The sequence below is a fragment of the Sparus aurata genome, chromosome 8, assembly GCF_900880675.1.
Source record: "Sparus aurata chromosome 8, fSpaAur1.1, whole genome shotgun sequence".
NCBI classification, from domain to species: domain Eukaryota; kingdom Metazoa; phylum Chordata; class Actinopteri; order Spariformes; family Sparidae; genus Sparus; species Sparus aurata.
Genome location: NC_044194.1, coordinates 12678142 through 12694235, shown reverse-complemented (window position 1 = coordinate 12694235; position 16094 = coordinate 12678142). Strand labels below are relative to the sequence as shown.

General features: G+C 39.3%; 3 protein-coding genes across 5 annotated transcripts; 1 reads left to right on the top strand and 2 right to left on the bottom strand.

Annotated features, from left to right (window-relative positions):
• Positions 1–1115: 1115 nt before the first annotated feature.
• On the bottom strand, positions 1116–6332 carry LOC115586124 (sodium/potassium/calcium exchanger 1-like). 2 transcript variants are annotated; one of them, XM_030424906.1, is made up of 6 exons: positions 5988–6332; positions 4415–5398; positions 3354–3596; positions 3184–3276; positions 1933–2099; positions 1116–1820 (listed from the first exon to the last, which is right to left on the bottom strand). In XM_030424906.1, the coding sequence occupies exons 2-6, from the start codon at positions 5369–5371 to the stop codon at positions 1568–1570; spliced, it is 1713 nt and encodes a 570-aa protein (XP_030280766.1). In that variant the 5' UTR covers positions 5372–5398; positions 5988–6332; the 3' UTR covers positions 1116–1567. The 2 variants fall into 2 exon arrangements, with proteins under 2 accessions (XP_030280766.1, XP_030280770.1); XM_030424910.1 differs by having other exon boundaries at positions 3184–3273; positions 5988–6331.
• Positions 6333–6345: 13 nt separating this feature from the next.
• ints14 (integrator complex subunit 14) lies at positions 6346–11678 on the top strand. The gene is made up of 12 exons (XM_030424915.1): positions 6346–6434; positions 6844–7127; positions 7246–7353; positions 7511–7666; positions 8429–8547; positions 8644–8786; positions 8875–8967; positions 9467–9611; positions 9760–9893; positions 10213–10331; positions 10783–10848; positions 10930–11678. The coding sequence occupies exons 2-12, from the start codon at positions 6906–6908 to the stop codon at positions 11161–11163; spliced, it is 1539 nt and encodes a 512-aa protein (XP_030280775.1). The 5' UTR covers positions 6346–6434; positions 6844–6905; the 3' UTR covers positions 11164–11678.
• hacd3 (3-hydroxyacyl-CoA dehydratase 3) lies at positions 11333–16086 on the bottom strand. 2 transcript variants are annotated; one of them, XM_030424916.1, is made up of 11 exons: positions 15869–16086; positions 14987–15029; positions 14824–14897; positions 14559–14723; positions 14369–14414; positions 14163–14273; positions 13954–14081; positions 13702–13814; positions 12363–12469; positions 12145–12276; positions 11333–12036 (listed from the first exon to the last, which is right to left on the bottom strand). In XM_030424916.1, exons 1-11 carry the CDS (start codon positions 15944–15946, stop codon positions 11960–11962), a joined length of 1074 nt encoding a protein of 357 aa, XP_030280776.1. In that variant the 5' UTR covers positions 15947–16086; the 3' UTR covers positions 11333–11959. The 2 variants fall into 2 exon arrangements, with proteins under 2 accessions (XP_030280776.1, XP_030280777.1); XM_030424917.1 differs by lacking the exon at positions 12145–12276.
• Between the last annotated feature and the right edge of the window lie 8 nt (positions 16087–16094).

The following is a 16094-nucleotide window of genomic DNA, read 5'->3' as shown; positions in this document are numbered from 1 at the left end:
GTACGCTGTTGCTCCCCGGACGGAAGTACTGGTGCACATCACAATGCAAACATGCTAATACAAAAATGATACGATAATATGATAATACTGCACTCATGCACTGTCAACAATTTAAGATGTCTTTAATATAAGAAGAGTAACTGTTCTCTCCAACTCCTCCTCATATCCTGTCCTGTATGGAGCCCCAGAGGTGACAAAGTGTTGGAAAACATTACCAGAAAAGTAAAAAAATAAAAAATAAAGAAAAACTAAACAATAATAATGTAAGGTAAATAGAGTCCAAATAGAAATATGAGTATAAAGTTAATGCTTGTGCATGTTGTGACATAGGTCATGTTTATGTACCTCTCCTTTTTAACCTGCAGGTGGTGCTGGCACAATTGGTCTTTTTTTCTCCAACTCTACTCACATACATTAAGAAATATTCACATAAATGATGCTTATATTACACATTAAATAAATAAAGAAAAAAACAGGACAAAATATGAATTGTAAAATAAAATTGAAAATTAATGTGAATTAAAAATGTATTGAACAAATTGCAAAATGTGATTATCTTACCTACTTACTTATCTTAATAATAACTCTAACAAATGGTCCAAATGTATAATAAATCATTCAAAATATGGGAGAGATTTGGAAAACATGAAGTAATTGATATGAAATTGACCAATGGGAATTGGTAAGTTTACAGTTTGTTGTATTTTCTGGTTCTTGTTTTCAGAAAGACTCTCTTTACTTCAACCATAATTATATGATTTCTTGTTTTTAATTTGCCAATGATTGTCTAACTTCCTCTAGAACGCTGTTATATATGGACAGTCAAAAGCAATATTGTACTATATTATGTATATACAATGTATATGAGTCTATTTCTATTTCTTACCTTTTTATCATATTGTTTCTTTTTTAACCTCTATTATTTTTTATTGTAATATTACTGTCCTTTGGCTGCTGTGACACAGAAATATCCCAGTTTGCGGGACAAATAAAGGAATTCTGATTCTGAAATGTCTAATTGTGTCTTCATTTTTCTTCAGTTTATATTTATATTAAGATTATGTATTGAGAGAGAGAGAGCGAGAGAGAGAGAGACTGCCACAGACGCAGTTTGTAAACATGACGTTTTCATATCTATTTATTGATACTTTCATTCAACCTCTATCTGTAAAAATAGCATCTTCTACATAAAATATGAATGTGAGACATTTGCAATGATGCATAAAAAAGGTTTCTGTTTGCTCACTTGTATAGAAATGTGATATTTCAAATTACTGTATCTAGATTGAGCAAGTGAGTATGTAGGTATTTTTTTGAAGGATTTTTGAAGTAAAAAGAAAAATCCCTGGATGAATATAACATGATGTGATGATTATGATGTGCTTTACATTTGGTGAGAAAATGTATTCAAAGGAAAAGAAGAAAGCTTGTATTCCTCTCAGAGACTGTAACATCGTAAAAAGCAGTTGAGTGAAAATAATCAAACAACATGTTGGAAATTAAATTGTTATACTTTGGTCCATGAATGTGCACAAATGCAGCAACATGTACAATCATTTTAGGCTCTTTAACCTACACTTACAGGGCAGACAATGATGCCATATTTCAGCATCACACCAAGCACCAGGAAGATAAGGTAGAGCAGGATCATGGTCAAGCCCAGCACCTTGCTAATCTTCCATTTACAGGTTGCAATAGAGGTGATGACAAAGAGGAGCGGGATGAAGAGCAGCGTAGTGCTACAGAGGAGCCCATTGCTGCTGACAGCCACTGGAGCCAAACCGTGGATGACTGAGTACAGGAGCCACGGGAGTGGAAGTCTTTCATAAAGAAAAACATCAAGAGAGAGGAAGAGACACACACAAAAAAACAGCAGGATGTTAAACAGTATTTCTTTTTCAAACATGAAACATCAGGCTAATCAGAGCTCACCCCACGGTGATGTCAAACATGTTACTGCCCACAGAGCTGGACACAGCCATGTCCCCCAGGCCTTTACGGGCCACGATCACACTGGTAATGAGGTCGGGGATGGACGTCCCTGCAGCGAGGATGGTCAGGCCCATAATCTCCTCTGAGATGCTGAATGTCTCACCCACCTATATGCGATCAGATCAGAGTTCAGAGTGTATAGAAGCTACACAAATGGAAAATGGCTTAAATGTTTTTCTCAGCAGGACCGATTTGAGACACGATCTTGATATTACTGTATATTCAGTAGTTTAGGGAGATTTGGATGAAATTAAAGAAGTACGTTGCATAGCTGCAAGCAGGTGCCTGGTATTCACATGCACACAACCTCACATGAACACTTGACTTCAATGGAAAATCTCCAACCCAAAAGATAGATACTTGCATTTGTTATAGTTTTCCTGTATTATTTTGGTAGATATATTTTCATGTTTAACTTCCCACTTCCTGTCTTTGTTTTCCCCACCTTTTTGTGATTGCCCTACTGGTTTCACCTGTCTCTTATTTATTTATTTAATATATATGTATTTTTTCTGGCATAGACACCTTTATTAAGCAGTAAACAGATAGGAAATATGGGAGAGAGAGAGGGGGATGTGACATGCAGCAAAGGACCTCCGGCCAGAATCGAACCGGGGTCGGCTGCATATGTGGCATGCGCTCTAACCACTCGACCACCTGCCACCCACCTGTCTCTTATTAGTCTTCCCTCCCCTCCTCAGTGTCTTTCCCTCTATCTTTATCAGTCCGCCTGTTTTGTTCCTGGTGTCACCGTGTTTTCTGCCCTCATGTTTTCTGCTATTCTGCCTTTGTTCCCCCGAGCACACAATTGACCTCTATGCAAAATTCAATCGCTGAAGGTAAACATTTGTGGCTGCCAGCTAAAACAGCTAATCAGAGCTCACCCCACAGTGATGTCAAAGATATTACTGCCCACAGAGCTTGACACAGCCATGTCCCCCAGGCCTTGATGAGCCACCATCACACTGGTGATGAGGTTAGGGACGGACGTCTCTGTAACCAGAATGGTTGATATGATGCCTGTCTCGCCCACCTAAATGTTTAAACCAATGTGCTCAAACTGAATAAAAGATACAGCATCACTCTCATGTCTTTTTGTATTTAAGAGCTGTTGCCTACCAATGGTTGTCTGCACACTCAGACAGCAAAGCAACACATCTGAAATTCCTTATCCTTAATGTTACAACTGACCTGATGGGCCCACCACACCATGAAGTAGGAAAAGATAGCAATCCACAGAATAGAGCCCAGGAAGGTGACCACAAAGAATTTTCTGGATTTCTGCTGGACGGAACCAAAAACACACAGTTGAGGTATTAAAGATACCAAATCTGATTTCAGAAATGTGTCCGGGACTTTACCTTGTTGCGGACATCTGGCACTGTGAGCCACAGTGGGAGGATTATGGGCAGCAGGAAGAGGTAGGTGGTTTGTTTGCGTGGTGTGTCGGGCCACTTTAGAGATAGGGGCTTTTCATTTTTCTCCTCTTCTTCCTTCACTTTCTCCTCAGTCTCAACATCATCAACCTCTTTATCGATGTCATCTTTGTCACCTTCAACATCTTCAGAGCCTGCTGACCTGTCCTTACCTGCAGGCATGTCCTCCTAAGGAACAGGCATTTGGAACGTTGATCACTCAGGTCAAAGATAAAGCAGTATTGAACAAAGAAGACCGAAGAGACCATTTCCCTACGATTGTAACTTCATGCACTGGCTCTTACGTATGCACATTTTCGGATCGACTTCTAAGGATACCTGAGATATGATCAGACAGTACCTTCTTGTTCTCTGGCTACTCCTTTATATCCTTTGATGCTACGGTTTTGCACAGTGATGTAGCTTTTCAAAGCACTAGTTTGGCTTGTTAGCTTTCATTCCCCAACGCCTTTGCAAGTAACATTTCACCCCATGATTAGGTAGGTAGGAGTATAGATGTCCTGAGGGATGAGTAATGTGGGATTCTGACCATTTCATGACTGACTGTTTTATTTTTCTGAGGCTTTTTGTGATGAGAATGGCTGAATGAAAGACAACATGATGCGTGAGTGAACATTACATTTTCTTTTCAGGACCTTGTATAGCATCTGTTTTGCATTTTCACGATCACATAATGTGATGTGATACTTAAATTCATGACTTTTAAGAAAGGTTTTCTTAATATTAAACATAATTTGGGCTTTTTCATGATATTTCCATTGAAACATTACAAACTATTTTCAATTTTGTGAAATTAAATCACAGTAGAAGTTGTCCTTAAAAGCTACATAGATTTGCCTTTCCATGCAAGTGAGCTATATTTAGTCAAAGTTAGTCAAACACCTGCAAACTATTCCATTGTGAGAAACAACATTTCCTAATATTGTTAACAGGGAAAAATTATATAATATATTCAATTTGACTACATTTATCACACGAGTGCTTACCTGTTCAGGTTTTACCACAGTAATAACTCTGACAATGTTCTTGTGTTTAAGCAGTTGGGTCTTGAAGGCTCGCTCTATTTGTACATTGAACTTAATGAAAATCACATAGACAGTGTAAGCGGTCACCAGCATCATGCTCTCCCACCACATTATGACATTATCCAGGAAGAAAAGGATGATTAAGATGAGGCCAAGTATGTAGAAAGACACATCTCTGAAAAGTGGCCACCAGGTCAGATGAAGAACGTCCCGTGAAAACAGAGCACACATTCCGATCACAAACAAAATGTTGTAGACTGCTGAGCCAACGATTGTGCCAATTCCCACATAGCTGCGGGCGACAAAGAGTCCTATGATGAGGGCAAAAAGTTTAGGGATGGATCTTCCAGCAGCCATGAAGGTGGCTCCTGTTACATCATCAGAAATGGCAAGCTTGTCTGAGATCACACTCAGCGCAGGAACAAAGAACTCATCACACACAGTCACAAGTGAGATGAACATGTACATCATCCCAAAAATGTGGAGGATCACCCAGCCTCGTCTGCGGTCTTCAACAGAGAATAAATCAGCAGGGTACTTGCTCCTAATATGTTGAGGTGTGGGTGTCTCATGCGAATGCTCAGGGGCCACAAAAGTCTGATTTGCCATTGATGATGGTGGAGATTCAGTGAGGGTGGGTGCTTTAAAATCTGTAGTTGTGTCCGTATGATGAGCCAAATGCATCTCTGATGTTGTTTGATCTGCGGGCTCTAATTCATGTGTTGCACTAAGAGGCTCCTCCAGCCCCTGAGCCATCTCAAGCCCTTTTATTGAACCTTCTCCCAAATCCTCTCCAATCTGGGTCCTTGGCAGAGGCCCATGCAGTCTGTCACTGATGGTCAGCTGGTAGAGGGTGCAGAGGAAAACCCAAGAGAGGAGAAACTGGAGGCAGCACCGCTTCTTCTTGGCACAATTCATGTTTCCCCAAAGGAGCTCTGGTGCTTGCTGCAAAAACAAAAAAAAACTGCATAAAGGGCAAGTGCAGCTTTCTTATTAGTAATGGAGGGACACTGAAGATGTGTACTTCATGTAACATCCTTTGACCCTTAATAACAGATTAAAAGAGAGATTGCATGTGGCACATATTGTATAAACATACACACATAGAACATCAACCCCTGCATTAAATAATGTTTGACATAAATTTGAAAATGTGTTTGAAATATGAAATGTTTTACTATAACTACTACTCATACTACAATATATTGTATTATTATATACTTAAATATATGTATTATATACTTTTACTGCAACATCTGATACTTAAGTTCATTTTTTGCAAGATAATCACTTTTGATACTTAAATACTTTGAAAATCAGATCACATGAGACTTTTACTCAAGTACGATTCATATGGGTGACTTTCACTTTCACGTAGTACTTTTACAAGTAATCACCAATGAATCAGCCCTTAAGTGTTCTAAAAGAATGATTAAAGTATCACCAAAACACGGGTACACTGGTAATGGAGGCAGACAGATGCGTGATGGTCATTTAACAGATACAGACAATAACAGTGTTTGAGCAGTCTTACCTGATAAAAGGGCGACTCCTGCTCACTAGTTGCAATGCAAAACTTTCAACAATATAAAATTAGTGCTCTGACAGGATCTCTAAATGGCAAAAGGTAACTGCAATCTCTAAGATTTCCCACGCATTACTTTTACAATCCGTGCAGTATGCACAAAAGCAACTTCTCACGTTCAACACTCATTTTTCTTCCTCCTCCGCCAGCGCGCCGGTCTCACATCGAAATGTTAACTGTAAAAACTAAATTTGAAAAACTCTGAGCTTTAAATGTATAAGGTACACAAGCAGATCGAATTAATGCTGTATTTGGAGAATTTCCTATTGATTTGTGTGTTATTTTCCCTGAACGCGTAGGAACTGTTTATTCTAAGTACGCCGTTGTCACCCGGACTGACGTAGTGGTGCACCGTACAACACAAACACTGGTGGATGGCGAGTGAAACGTTGAATGGCACGTATAGATTTAGTTTTTGACCTATTAATTATTCACTAAATATTTTAACTAATGGATAGTTATCTTCTGTTATTTATTGAATATCAAACTGAACTTATCTCCCGCTTGTTTTTTTGACGTTATGTTGCAAAATGCTAGCGTTAGTTAGCCGAACAACTAGCCAACATTAGCTAACAGCGCTTTCCTGGGACAGGCTGTTTCCCTTTTAGACTTTAACTTCGTTAATGAACATTGGTTGAGTTTTTAATAGCATCACTATGATACTAGTGGCGAAAATAGTGACACTGACATCAACACTTCGCGTAATAAGCCGCATAATTGCTGAATGATCTTGTTAACGCCAAGTTGGCTAACTTCTTCTTTTGTGTTGTTGTCCTCACACATATTTTTTTTTTCTTTCCTTCAGTGGCAGCACGTAGGGGGATAAAAAACCACTGTTACATTGGGTAGTTATATAATCTGTTAGCCATGCCTACCGTGGTCCTAATGGACGTGTCCCTGTCCATGACACGGCCAGTGTCGGTGGATGGCAGCGAGGAGTTCCAGAGGAAGAACCTGGCTGTACACGGACTGAATATGTTGTTTGAACACATGGCCTCAAACTACCGCTTGGAGTTCACATCACTGATGGCTTTTTCTTCTCTCTGGGACCTATTGGTGCCTTTCACAAGGGATTACAATACATTACAGGTAAAGTATGTTTTGATACGAGAAGTCAGTCTGAACAGTCATAGCAAGATTTCCTCACTGCTTAAGTCTGGCCTCAGAGGAAGAGTATGACGTCTTATTATTGTCTTTTTCTGTGCAGGAGGCTCTGAGCAACCTGGAAGACTATGACAAGACCTGTGTTGAATCAGCTCTTCAGGGGGTCAGTAACGTGGTGCAGCAGGAGTGGGGCAGTGCCTGTCCTTGTCAGGTACTTGGAGTCCCCTACACAACATCATCCCACCTGAATCCACTATTGTTTAGATATAACTGGTGTATGGACAAAACATTTTTCCAGTGATTTCAGCTGCCTGCGCTCATCTATTGTTCCATAGCGTGTTTATGTACCTCCTTCCTTTGTCCTGTAGGTGGTGCTGGTTACGGATGGATCTCTTGGTATTGGAAAGGGTTCCCTACGTCACTCCCTGCAAACACTGAAGCATCGTGGGGACGACAAGAAGTTCCCACTGCCTTTCCCTTTCCCTACCAAAATGTACATCATGTGTGTAGCCAACGCAGAGGAGGTACTATGTTATACCTTTTTCTGGCTATTCAACAGTTAATTTCTATTTACTCGCACCTTGACTCGCGTAAAGCTATGGAGGAAACCTGACCAAAAATGAGAAACTAGAAATTCTACTCGAAACAGCAGCTTGACAGTATGTTGAAGAAATCTGGGGATAAGAGAATGGTAGTTCAAGAGACACACAGTGATAAATATTCTTGATTTCAATGAAAATGTCAATGACTGTTACATTACACGACTGCTCAGCTTAACCTTGGGATAAAATGTGTTTTATTTTAATATTTATGTAATTTGTGTCATGTAGCAACAGTTGTTCTGTCATGTTTCCAGAAGTATCCTGTAAAATTTATGTTTACAGTAAATCAGAATTTTTGGTAGATTTCCTGGCTGACATTAAAGTTGTCACAATACCAGAACTGTAAAATGTCATACAATACTAGTATATAAAACATTATTTGATATTACTTTTGATACTACGGCAAGAAAAAAAAAGACCAAGGCATGCTAAATCAGATTTTTTTTAAAGATGTATAATTGTTAATTAACAGTCTGCAAACAATGCTGGTACTGAAAAATACATGAAACAAATACCCACACATTTGTAGAAGCTTGTGTTGAAAAACTGATAGTTGAAGTGAGATGAATCACAGTGCAGATATTGTATTAATTTAATCGCATGGTATTGACACAGTATCAAAGTATCAAGACTTGGGTAACTTTAGCTATAACAAATGCAACCCCCTGTCTTGTGCAATTGCAGTTACAGATGACTGATGCCATGGACAACTTGGAGGAGCTACTTCGTCTCAGCGGGGGTGATGGACAGATCTTTAGTATGGAGGGACCACTTTGCATGAAGAGTGTACAGGCTATGTTTGGGTATGACTCCTACTGGGGGATTAATCCAAAAGGAAACATACTTTTTCACATTTGATATATTTACTAAGAAGCCTTTGGCCATTTTTATGTCCTCAGGAGGCTGATTGATTACGCATACTCTCCCTTCCATGCTGTCCTGCACTGTGGGAACCTGTCCTCAGATGTTCAGGTGTTCCCTCGACCTGAGCCTGTTGTGCTGGATGAAGAGGTGGAGCCCATGCCCCGATCAGTCAGTACAGGTACCCAGCTGGCTTCATATTCCACAATTTAGAGTTAAATTTAAACTATTTTCTTATTTAACAATCTATTCTGTTATCTGTATTTCAGATTTGGAAATTATTGGCTTCATTGAAATTGGTGACATTTCCAGTCCTCCAGTTATATCCAGACATTTGGTACTGCCTATTGCTGTGAACAAAGGTTAGTGTAACAGCTTTGTTGTGGTGTTTTTAAAGAAAAGCAAAACATTCATGGACAAATCAGCTGCATGGCATGCCTAAAGATTATTGCTTTTGTTGCAGTATCCAGATTTTCTTACAATAAATGGATCAATTTAAACAAAATAGTTGTTGGGCAGCTTCAAGAACACAACACAATATACAGTCAAGCACATTTTTTGCTGTATTCAACATGAGTGCTCAGGTTTTACTTACAGTAAAATAAATTAAAGACAAAAATTAGCAAACAGGCTGCTGATTATACACCAGAGAAGTCAGAGCAAATATAAAACAGTAAATTGTTCTAATCCAAAGTGTTTGTGATGCAAATATTATTAAAATCCCATTTGACATACACTATTTTCACCTTTCACATTCTGAGTAAACACATATTTTAATTAAATTGAAAATCAGTTGTTCCTCTTTAAGCTATGTATCAGATTTTGTTATTATTAATGTAATGTATTTGTACTTCTTTTAAGAGGTGGATGAAGTTGGCACAGGAGCCACAGATGAGCTTGAGGAGGAACCTTCTGCTAGTCAGATGGCAGGCAAAAGTCCAAACTTTTGTGTACTTTTACATGGCAGTCTTAAAGTTGAGGGCATGGTGGCGCTGGTCCAGCTGGGGTGAGATGCAACAGGGCTGTTTATATTTTTAACTTATTTTGATTATGGTATGTTCAGAATTTGTCACAGTATTAAAAAAACATGCAGAGTAAAACAAGTTGATGGATTTTATGCAGAAATGGCCTAAATTGAGTTTGCTTTCTTTCAGGCCGGAGTGGTACGGGATGCTGTATTCTCAAGCAGACAGCAAGAAGAAATCGAACCTGATGTTGTCTGTGTTTGATCCTGGTGCAGAGCCTCTGCCATGGCTGGGCAAGATCTCACATTTGGGACCAGTATCAGGTAAATCAATCACCCCTTCCTGTGTCTAGTTCCTCTGCAGACAATTCAAACAAGCAAACGGCAAGTTTTCTTCAAATGTAATACAAACTACTGCTCATAAAGTCTTTGCTCGATCTTTATTACTGAAGGAATATTTTTTTGGGTTGACACAATAACCCATGTTCAGGTTAATGACTGTTGTTCCTGAAGAGCAAAGGCCTCTCTTTATGTTTACATAATCAAGCAGTTAATAATTAAAAGTTTTATTACAAAAGTTGTTTTTTCTTTGATCGTTATCCAGACTTCACTTTGATGTTTTATGACCTTTCTGGTATTTCAGAGGCTGCTGAAAATCCGTACGGAGAAGATGACAATAAAAGTCCTTTCCCCGTGCAGCCGCAGGTCAAACGAAGCTATGCCCAGAATGTCACCGTGTGGATTAAGGCCAGTGGATTACAGGTGACGTAAAATCAATGTATAAAAAAGTTGTTTGTGGCAGTCCTGGTTTCAGTTTTTACAAGGTGTATTAAGACTCGTCTTCCCAGAGTGCAAATGCCATGATACTTCAGAGAAACTGTGGGGACTGTTCCCCTTAATGCAGTGCAGCTAGGACCTATCACAATAAATAGTAATCACAGTTTCAATTAAGAGAGTAGTTTGGATTTGACTAACTTACTAACAAATGAACATACTTTGATGTTATATTATTACACACTTTAACAATGACATTTAATAGATAACCATTAATATTAGGGTTAGGACCATTAGCTTAGCTCCAAATGTGATACCATCACGATACTTAGAGTGCTGTTTTGATAGGTATTGCGATTCTTCTTAAAAATGTTTACCATCTCTACCATCCACCCTGTGTGGCATTACTGACTTAGCTATTTATGATGTCATTCTACAGACTGATGTGCAGAAGATCCTGAGGAACGCAAGGAAACTACCAGATAAAACTCAAACGTTCTATAAGGTAATTTCTTCTATAAATGACTCTGAACTACAAGCAATAACATTTGTGATTTATTCAAATTGTTGTGATTGAATCTGTCAGGAGCTGAACCGTCTTCGGAAGGCTGCCTTGGCTTTCGGTTTTTGGGAGCTCCTGAAGGGAGTTGCTGATCTGCTGGAGAGAGAGTGCACCCTGCTGCCAGACTCGGCTCACCCCGACGCAGCTTTCCAGCTCTCCCATGCTGCACAGCAACTCAAACTGGCCAGCACTGGTGACTCCCAGTACGCTGCTTTTGATCACAACATTGCTCCCATGCACACTGATTTCTCAAGCTGAGCCACATCTGAATTAGTAAAAAATGGACTAATTTATAACAGCCTCTACCTGTGTGGACCAAGGTGGAGACAGCACCTGTTTGTGCTGAACATTGTAAGGTGTTTGTAAGATGTTCATGTGTCCTTTTTTTTTTTACATGTTTTTTTGTAGGATCTTTTTCCGTGATTGATCAGATTTCAATTTTATTTTTATTCATTGTCAAATAACTCACATTTACAGGAAGTGACTGTTAATGTTGGCATTTAAAAATTCAGGTGACTGAATAAATAATTAAATAGCCAAATGAGGAAGCAATATAAATATAAATTCTTCATAGCTGGTTGTTGCTGAGCATGAGTGAAAATGCTGTCTGCACTTGTCAGTCTACAGTATGATTTCCCCTGAGGTCTGTGGGACGGTTCAAAAATCTGTAATAAGAAATACAATTTTTGTAAAGAATTAATTTGCCTTCTCATCCATAACAAACTGCTAAACAATCAAGAATAAAAAGGGGAAAAACACCTGGTCACATGGGATATTAAGGCTTACTACAGTTCTTCACTGAACTACAAAATACTGACTGATGTCCAAGAGAACATAATCACAAATAAATGAGACCGCCAATGCGATGATGACATATTACATCATCCTTAATGAAGGATGTTGATGTTGACTATGAATGAAATTATTTTAGTGAGGGCAAACAAGTTGTGGGAAAAGAAAAATTACTGTATGGAGCATTTCTTTTGAGTATCATATCAAAAGAAGAAATAAGCAGGCAGCCGAGGTGTTTGAGGACTGTTGTCGGTGCTGAATCTCAATTTGCTTTCCTCTTCTTGGTACGGAAACGCCTCTTCCTCTGCTTGTAAAGATGACGGAAGTTGATAAAGAGTCCTAAACGGGGGAGGTGACCAAAAGGTTGATGTCAGAACCACAAATGCTGACATTGTTGCCACATTTGTTCGAAGATCTACGTGATTAATATTTTATCTAGACACTTACCAAGAAACATGAGAACTAGATAGAAGTGCAGGAAATAAGAGAAGCTGATGGAGGTGCCGATGGCTTTTGGCAGAGGAATGCTGAAGAGTTTGGTCTCGGTAAAGATTGGAATGGATTGTATGACAGCAACAGCTACGTGAGATTGTAAAACGTTTCATTTTAATTATAACTTGTGTGTGAAGATTAATCATTATTTCTAAGATAAGTAAACAACTCACCTTCAGCAATAACACCTAATGGGTACAGTGGTATCCAGATGGTGTAACGCAGCCAGGTGAGAGTTTTCCACTCTGTATTGAAACAGCCCAGCATGTAAAATGGATACCTAAAAATTGGAATGTCATGTTAGCTTTAGGGGGAAACCAAAGGTGTGTTTCTGTTCATCCACTGACACAAGGCTGTGTCAACAATAGTATATCCTTGTGACATGGTAGCCTAAATGACCTGCTGTTACTCTTGTCACACCAATTACTGCATCCACCTTTGACCTCAAACTTTGGTCTGTCAAGTTGAATCTGCAGTTACTCTGGACGTGTCTTTGTTGTGTCAAAGTTAAACCCACAGACACCACACTGCAAACGTTTTACCAATTGTTGGAGGGAGGCAACTACCAGTTATTTTCAAAATCAAAGAATCGACTGATAATCCTATTGATCAGAGATCGCAAAAGTACACACATTCTTTTCTCAAGCAGAAGTACAGATACTTGTGTAAAAAAAAAAAGGACTGGTAAAAGCCCAAGTACTGATTCAATATCTTTGCTCAAGTAAAGTAAGAAAGTACAAGCCCAAAGATTTACTCTTAAAGTTTAAAACTAAATAGCGTCCATCTGGAGGACATTTCTACCAGCCATTTCTGTAGAAAGCTACCTGTACCTCATGTCATATTAATATGACTTAAAAGACCATCAAACATAAAACGTAAACACACCAGGAGGATTGCCGATTGTTGGGTCACATTCAGTGAAGCAAAATAATAGTATTCATTAAATCCCTTCAAATGCATTAAAAGTGACGAGCCTTCTCATACATTTTAAGAATCTTTTATAAACATTTAAGTCGTGTCAACAACACAATTTAGTAAAAAGTCCACAATTCAGCAGAAGTTTATATCCAGTTAGAGAACTTGATTTGAAAAAATATTAGCTGTATACAGACGATTGCGCTGAGACTATAAATGGACAATGCTTAACTTGGTCAATTTTCATTGCTGTTCACCATTAACAACACTAAGCTAGAGTTTAGTTTCACCTCTAATTCAAGAGGCTTCTTCAGCTGGACTTCATGTGCGTTGCCAAGGCTAGGCTCACCTCCCACACGACTCAGAAACTCAGAGTTCACACGTGTCCTGAATGACTCTGTAAGGACACTCCCACACATAGTTTAAAAGCCTGCAACTCCTCTCCAGTTAGTCAGAACTGAAGAAGACTCTTGGATGAGAGGTGAAACATCTTCAAGAAACTGAAACAAGTCCAGTTGCCTACTTTACAGCACTTATATTTACCATGACCTGGATGACTGAGAACGTTTATCAACACTAAGCTAGATGGGCACTTACCTAAAAATCTCAATGGCGCTCCACAGATAGAAAACGAAGAACACAACTGGCCGATTGTGCATTTCCTCCAAACTACCAAAAATGATGAAGAGGATAAAATTCCGTCCAACAACCTAGGAGAAAAGCAAAACCCACAATGGTACTTAATAAAGAAAAGTTAATACTATATCTGTTACACACATTTTCAGTAATGAAAAGCAGTTATCGCTGCATGTCATGAAATTCAAACTCAGGCAAATGAGCATCTAATACCTGTATAAGAGTTGGAATAACACCTGTTCGGACTACACCAAAGGCAGCGTTGAGGACCTCTACTGCTGCTAGAATCTGGCAGAAGAACATCACATCCGATATGGTGTGAAATGTGTCGTACAGAGAATCTGAAGTGAAAGTAGTGTTATTAATAATGAAAGAAGAAACATTTCAAAACTTTAAGCCACAACATTCTTATAGTTTCTCACCTTGGCCAAAGATGAAGAGCCGCACTGTCATGTTGACAAAGATCCATGAAAAACCAAGAAACTGGACCAGGTTGTACACAAACAAAAATCCAGTTTTCAGGCTGACAAACCCTGAAACATAAAAAAAGGAAAGAAGAAGAAGAAGAAATCATTGAGTAATCTGATAAAAAAAACAAAAAAACTTGCTTGAACAGATTCATACTCACCTTCCTCTTTGTGCCTCGAAGCCCTCAACCTGTTCTTTTTTTCCTCCTTTCAAAGTAAAAAATAAATAAATTACAAAACAATCTTTGCCTTTGGTAACAGTAATACATTCCTAGTTGTGATATTTGAATAACTTTTCAACACTAGTGTTAGAGGTATGTTTTTTAATAGACTTTTAAACTTAAATCTCACCTTTTCTCGGATCTCCATCTCAGCGTCTGACTCGTCCAGCCAGCGGTCAAAGTCAGGAGCCAGGAAGACCGGTTTGCGCTCCTGTGCCGTCAGTCTCTCCCACCAGCCCCGCTGCTCTTTCCGCACTGTAATGTTCACTTGCCTCTGTGTGGACTTGTGGCTCACCTGTGTGCCCAAACAGGTTAATTTAATAACAGTCAGAATGCATATGAAAAAATAAAATAAACAATAGATCTCTAGGACTGATTTTCCAATGGATACATACCTCTGGCTTTACTGGTGAAAGAAACTCCAAGCTGAACTCGTATTCATTTTGTCCTTTCGCACCATGGCCCCGGGCTAAACACAAAAAAATAGCATACATTATGACACAAATCATGAACTTACACATTTCATTTTCATTTGGACTATGACATTCTTTAGGTTACCTCTGAACTGGAGCACTTTCTCGTGTACGTGGACATCAATATTCTGTAAAAAATAACAAAGAAGCAGATGGTGAGCTTACTTCCTCTAGCTGATTAAAAATTCAGGCATCCTTTTACTCCCTGTGCACGATAACGCTGACCAGACTAAAATAAAACATTTAAAAGACACAAACAATTGTGTTACGGTTGAGTTAACAATCTATATTCCCATCTACAATATTAACATGTAATCACCTTGCAGATTATTTCCTTGTTTGAAGGAAGTAAAAAAAGGAAATGAAAGGAAACGTTTCACACAAACCCCACCCTGAATGAGCTCGTGTTCATCTTAAACATACAGTGCAGCCTAACTAAACCTAACTATGGACGAGGTGAACATCCAGACAAGGGGGGAATAACAGTGGGCTGAGGGGGACTCTCTCCTGCAGCCTGCAATTTGGGGCAAAGTAACAACTTCAGTATTGCAACACCTGTCTCTCACCTTTGTTACCTGGCGTAAAGGGAGAGGTGATAAGGTTTCACTCCGCCCCTGCAGGTCGTGGAAGTGCTGGTGTTTTTTGTTTTTTTTATTACGGTTATTATTCACTCATGTGTGACTTTATCACACACATTTCCCTAAACCATACTAATTCAGCACATTACTGGACAGACGTGAGAAGGGGGCTTGAACTGCCGCCTGAAAGGATCTTTTTGTTTGGTCATCCAGTATGCAAAGTGAACGGCTACCCGGCGGTGGAGCATTTCCCCCAAAAACCTGCACCTATTTTGCATGATTTCACATCGCCTCAGGAGGCTTACAATAGTGCACCAGCCGCTCAGAAAGTATCCTAAACCGACTCACTGGTGAAAAATGAGTCCTGCTCTGTACACTTGTTAGCTCACCTGAGCGTCTGTCAGCTCCACTCGCAGGTAAATGTCTTCGTGGCGTTGAGCCCAGTACACGAGAGGTGTGAGCGTCATTGTTCCGTTTTTAGAGCTTTCTTTCAAACAAATATCAGGCTTGTTGCAGAATGAATGAAGCCTCCTTTCTTCATGCTAGCTGTCATGGCAGGCGACAGTAAAATGCCCAGAATATTCTGCGAACGGGCGCGCTCGCCGTCCGTCAGCG

Bases quoted from the DNA above. Each gene is read 5' to 3' on its own strand.
- LOC115586124 (XM_030424906.1), bottom strand. From the start codon at position 5,371: ATGAATTGTGCCAAGAAGAAGCGGTGCTGCCTCCAGTTTCTCCTCTCT. The intron at 3,597-4,414 runs GTAAGCACTCGT...CCTGTTCCTTAG, and splicing joins CTGTGGTAAAACCTGAACAG to GAGGACATGCCTGCAGGTAA. The intron at 3,277-3,353 runs GTAAAGTCCCGG...GGTTCCGTCCAG, and splicing joins TGCCAGATGTCCGCAACAAG to CAGAAATCCAGAAAATTCTT.
- hacd3 (XM_030424916.1), bottom strand. From the start codon at position 15,946: ATGACGCTCACACCTCTCGTGTACTGGGCTCAACGCCACGAAGACATT. The intron at 14,415-14,558 runs GTGAGATTTAAG...TTACTTTGAAAG, and splicing joins AGATGGAGATCCGAGAAAAG to GAGGAAAAAAAGAACAGGTT. The intron at 14,274-14,368 runs GTGAGTATGAAT...TTTATGTTTCAG, and splicing joins TTCGAGGCACAAAGAGGAAG to GGTTTGTCAGCCTGAAAACT.
- ints14 (XM_030424915.1), top strand. From the start codon at position 6,906: ATGCCTACCGTGGTCCTAATGGACGTGTCCCTGTCCATGACACGGCCA. The intron at 7,667-8,428 runs GTACTATGTTAT...GTGCAATTGCAG, and splicing joins GTGTAGCCAACGCAGAGGAG to TTACAGATGACTGATGCCAT. The intron at 8,968-9,466 runs GTTAGTGTAACA...ACTTCTTTTAAG, and splicing joins GCCTATTGCTGTGAACAAAG to AGGTGGATGAAGTTGGCACA.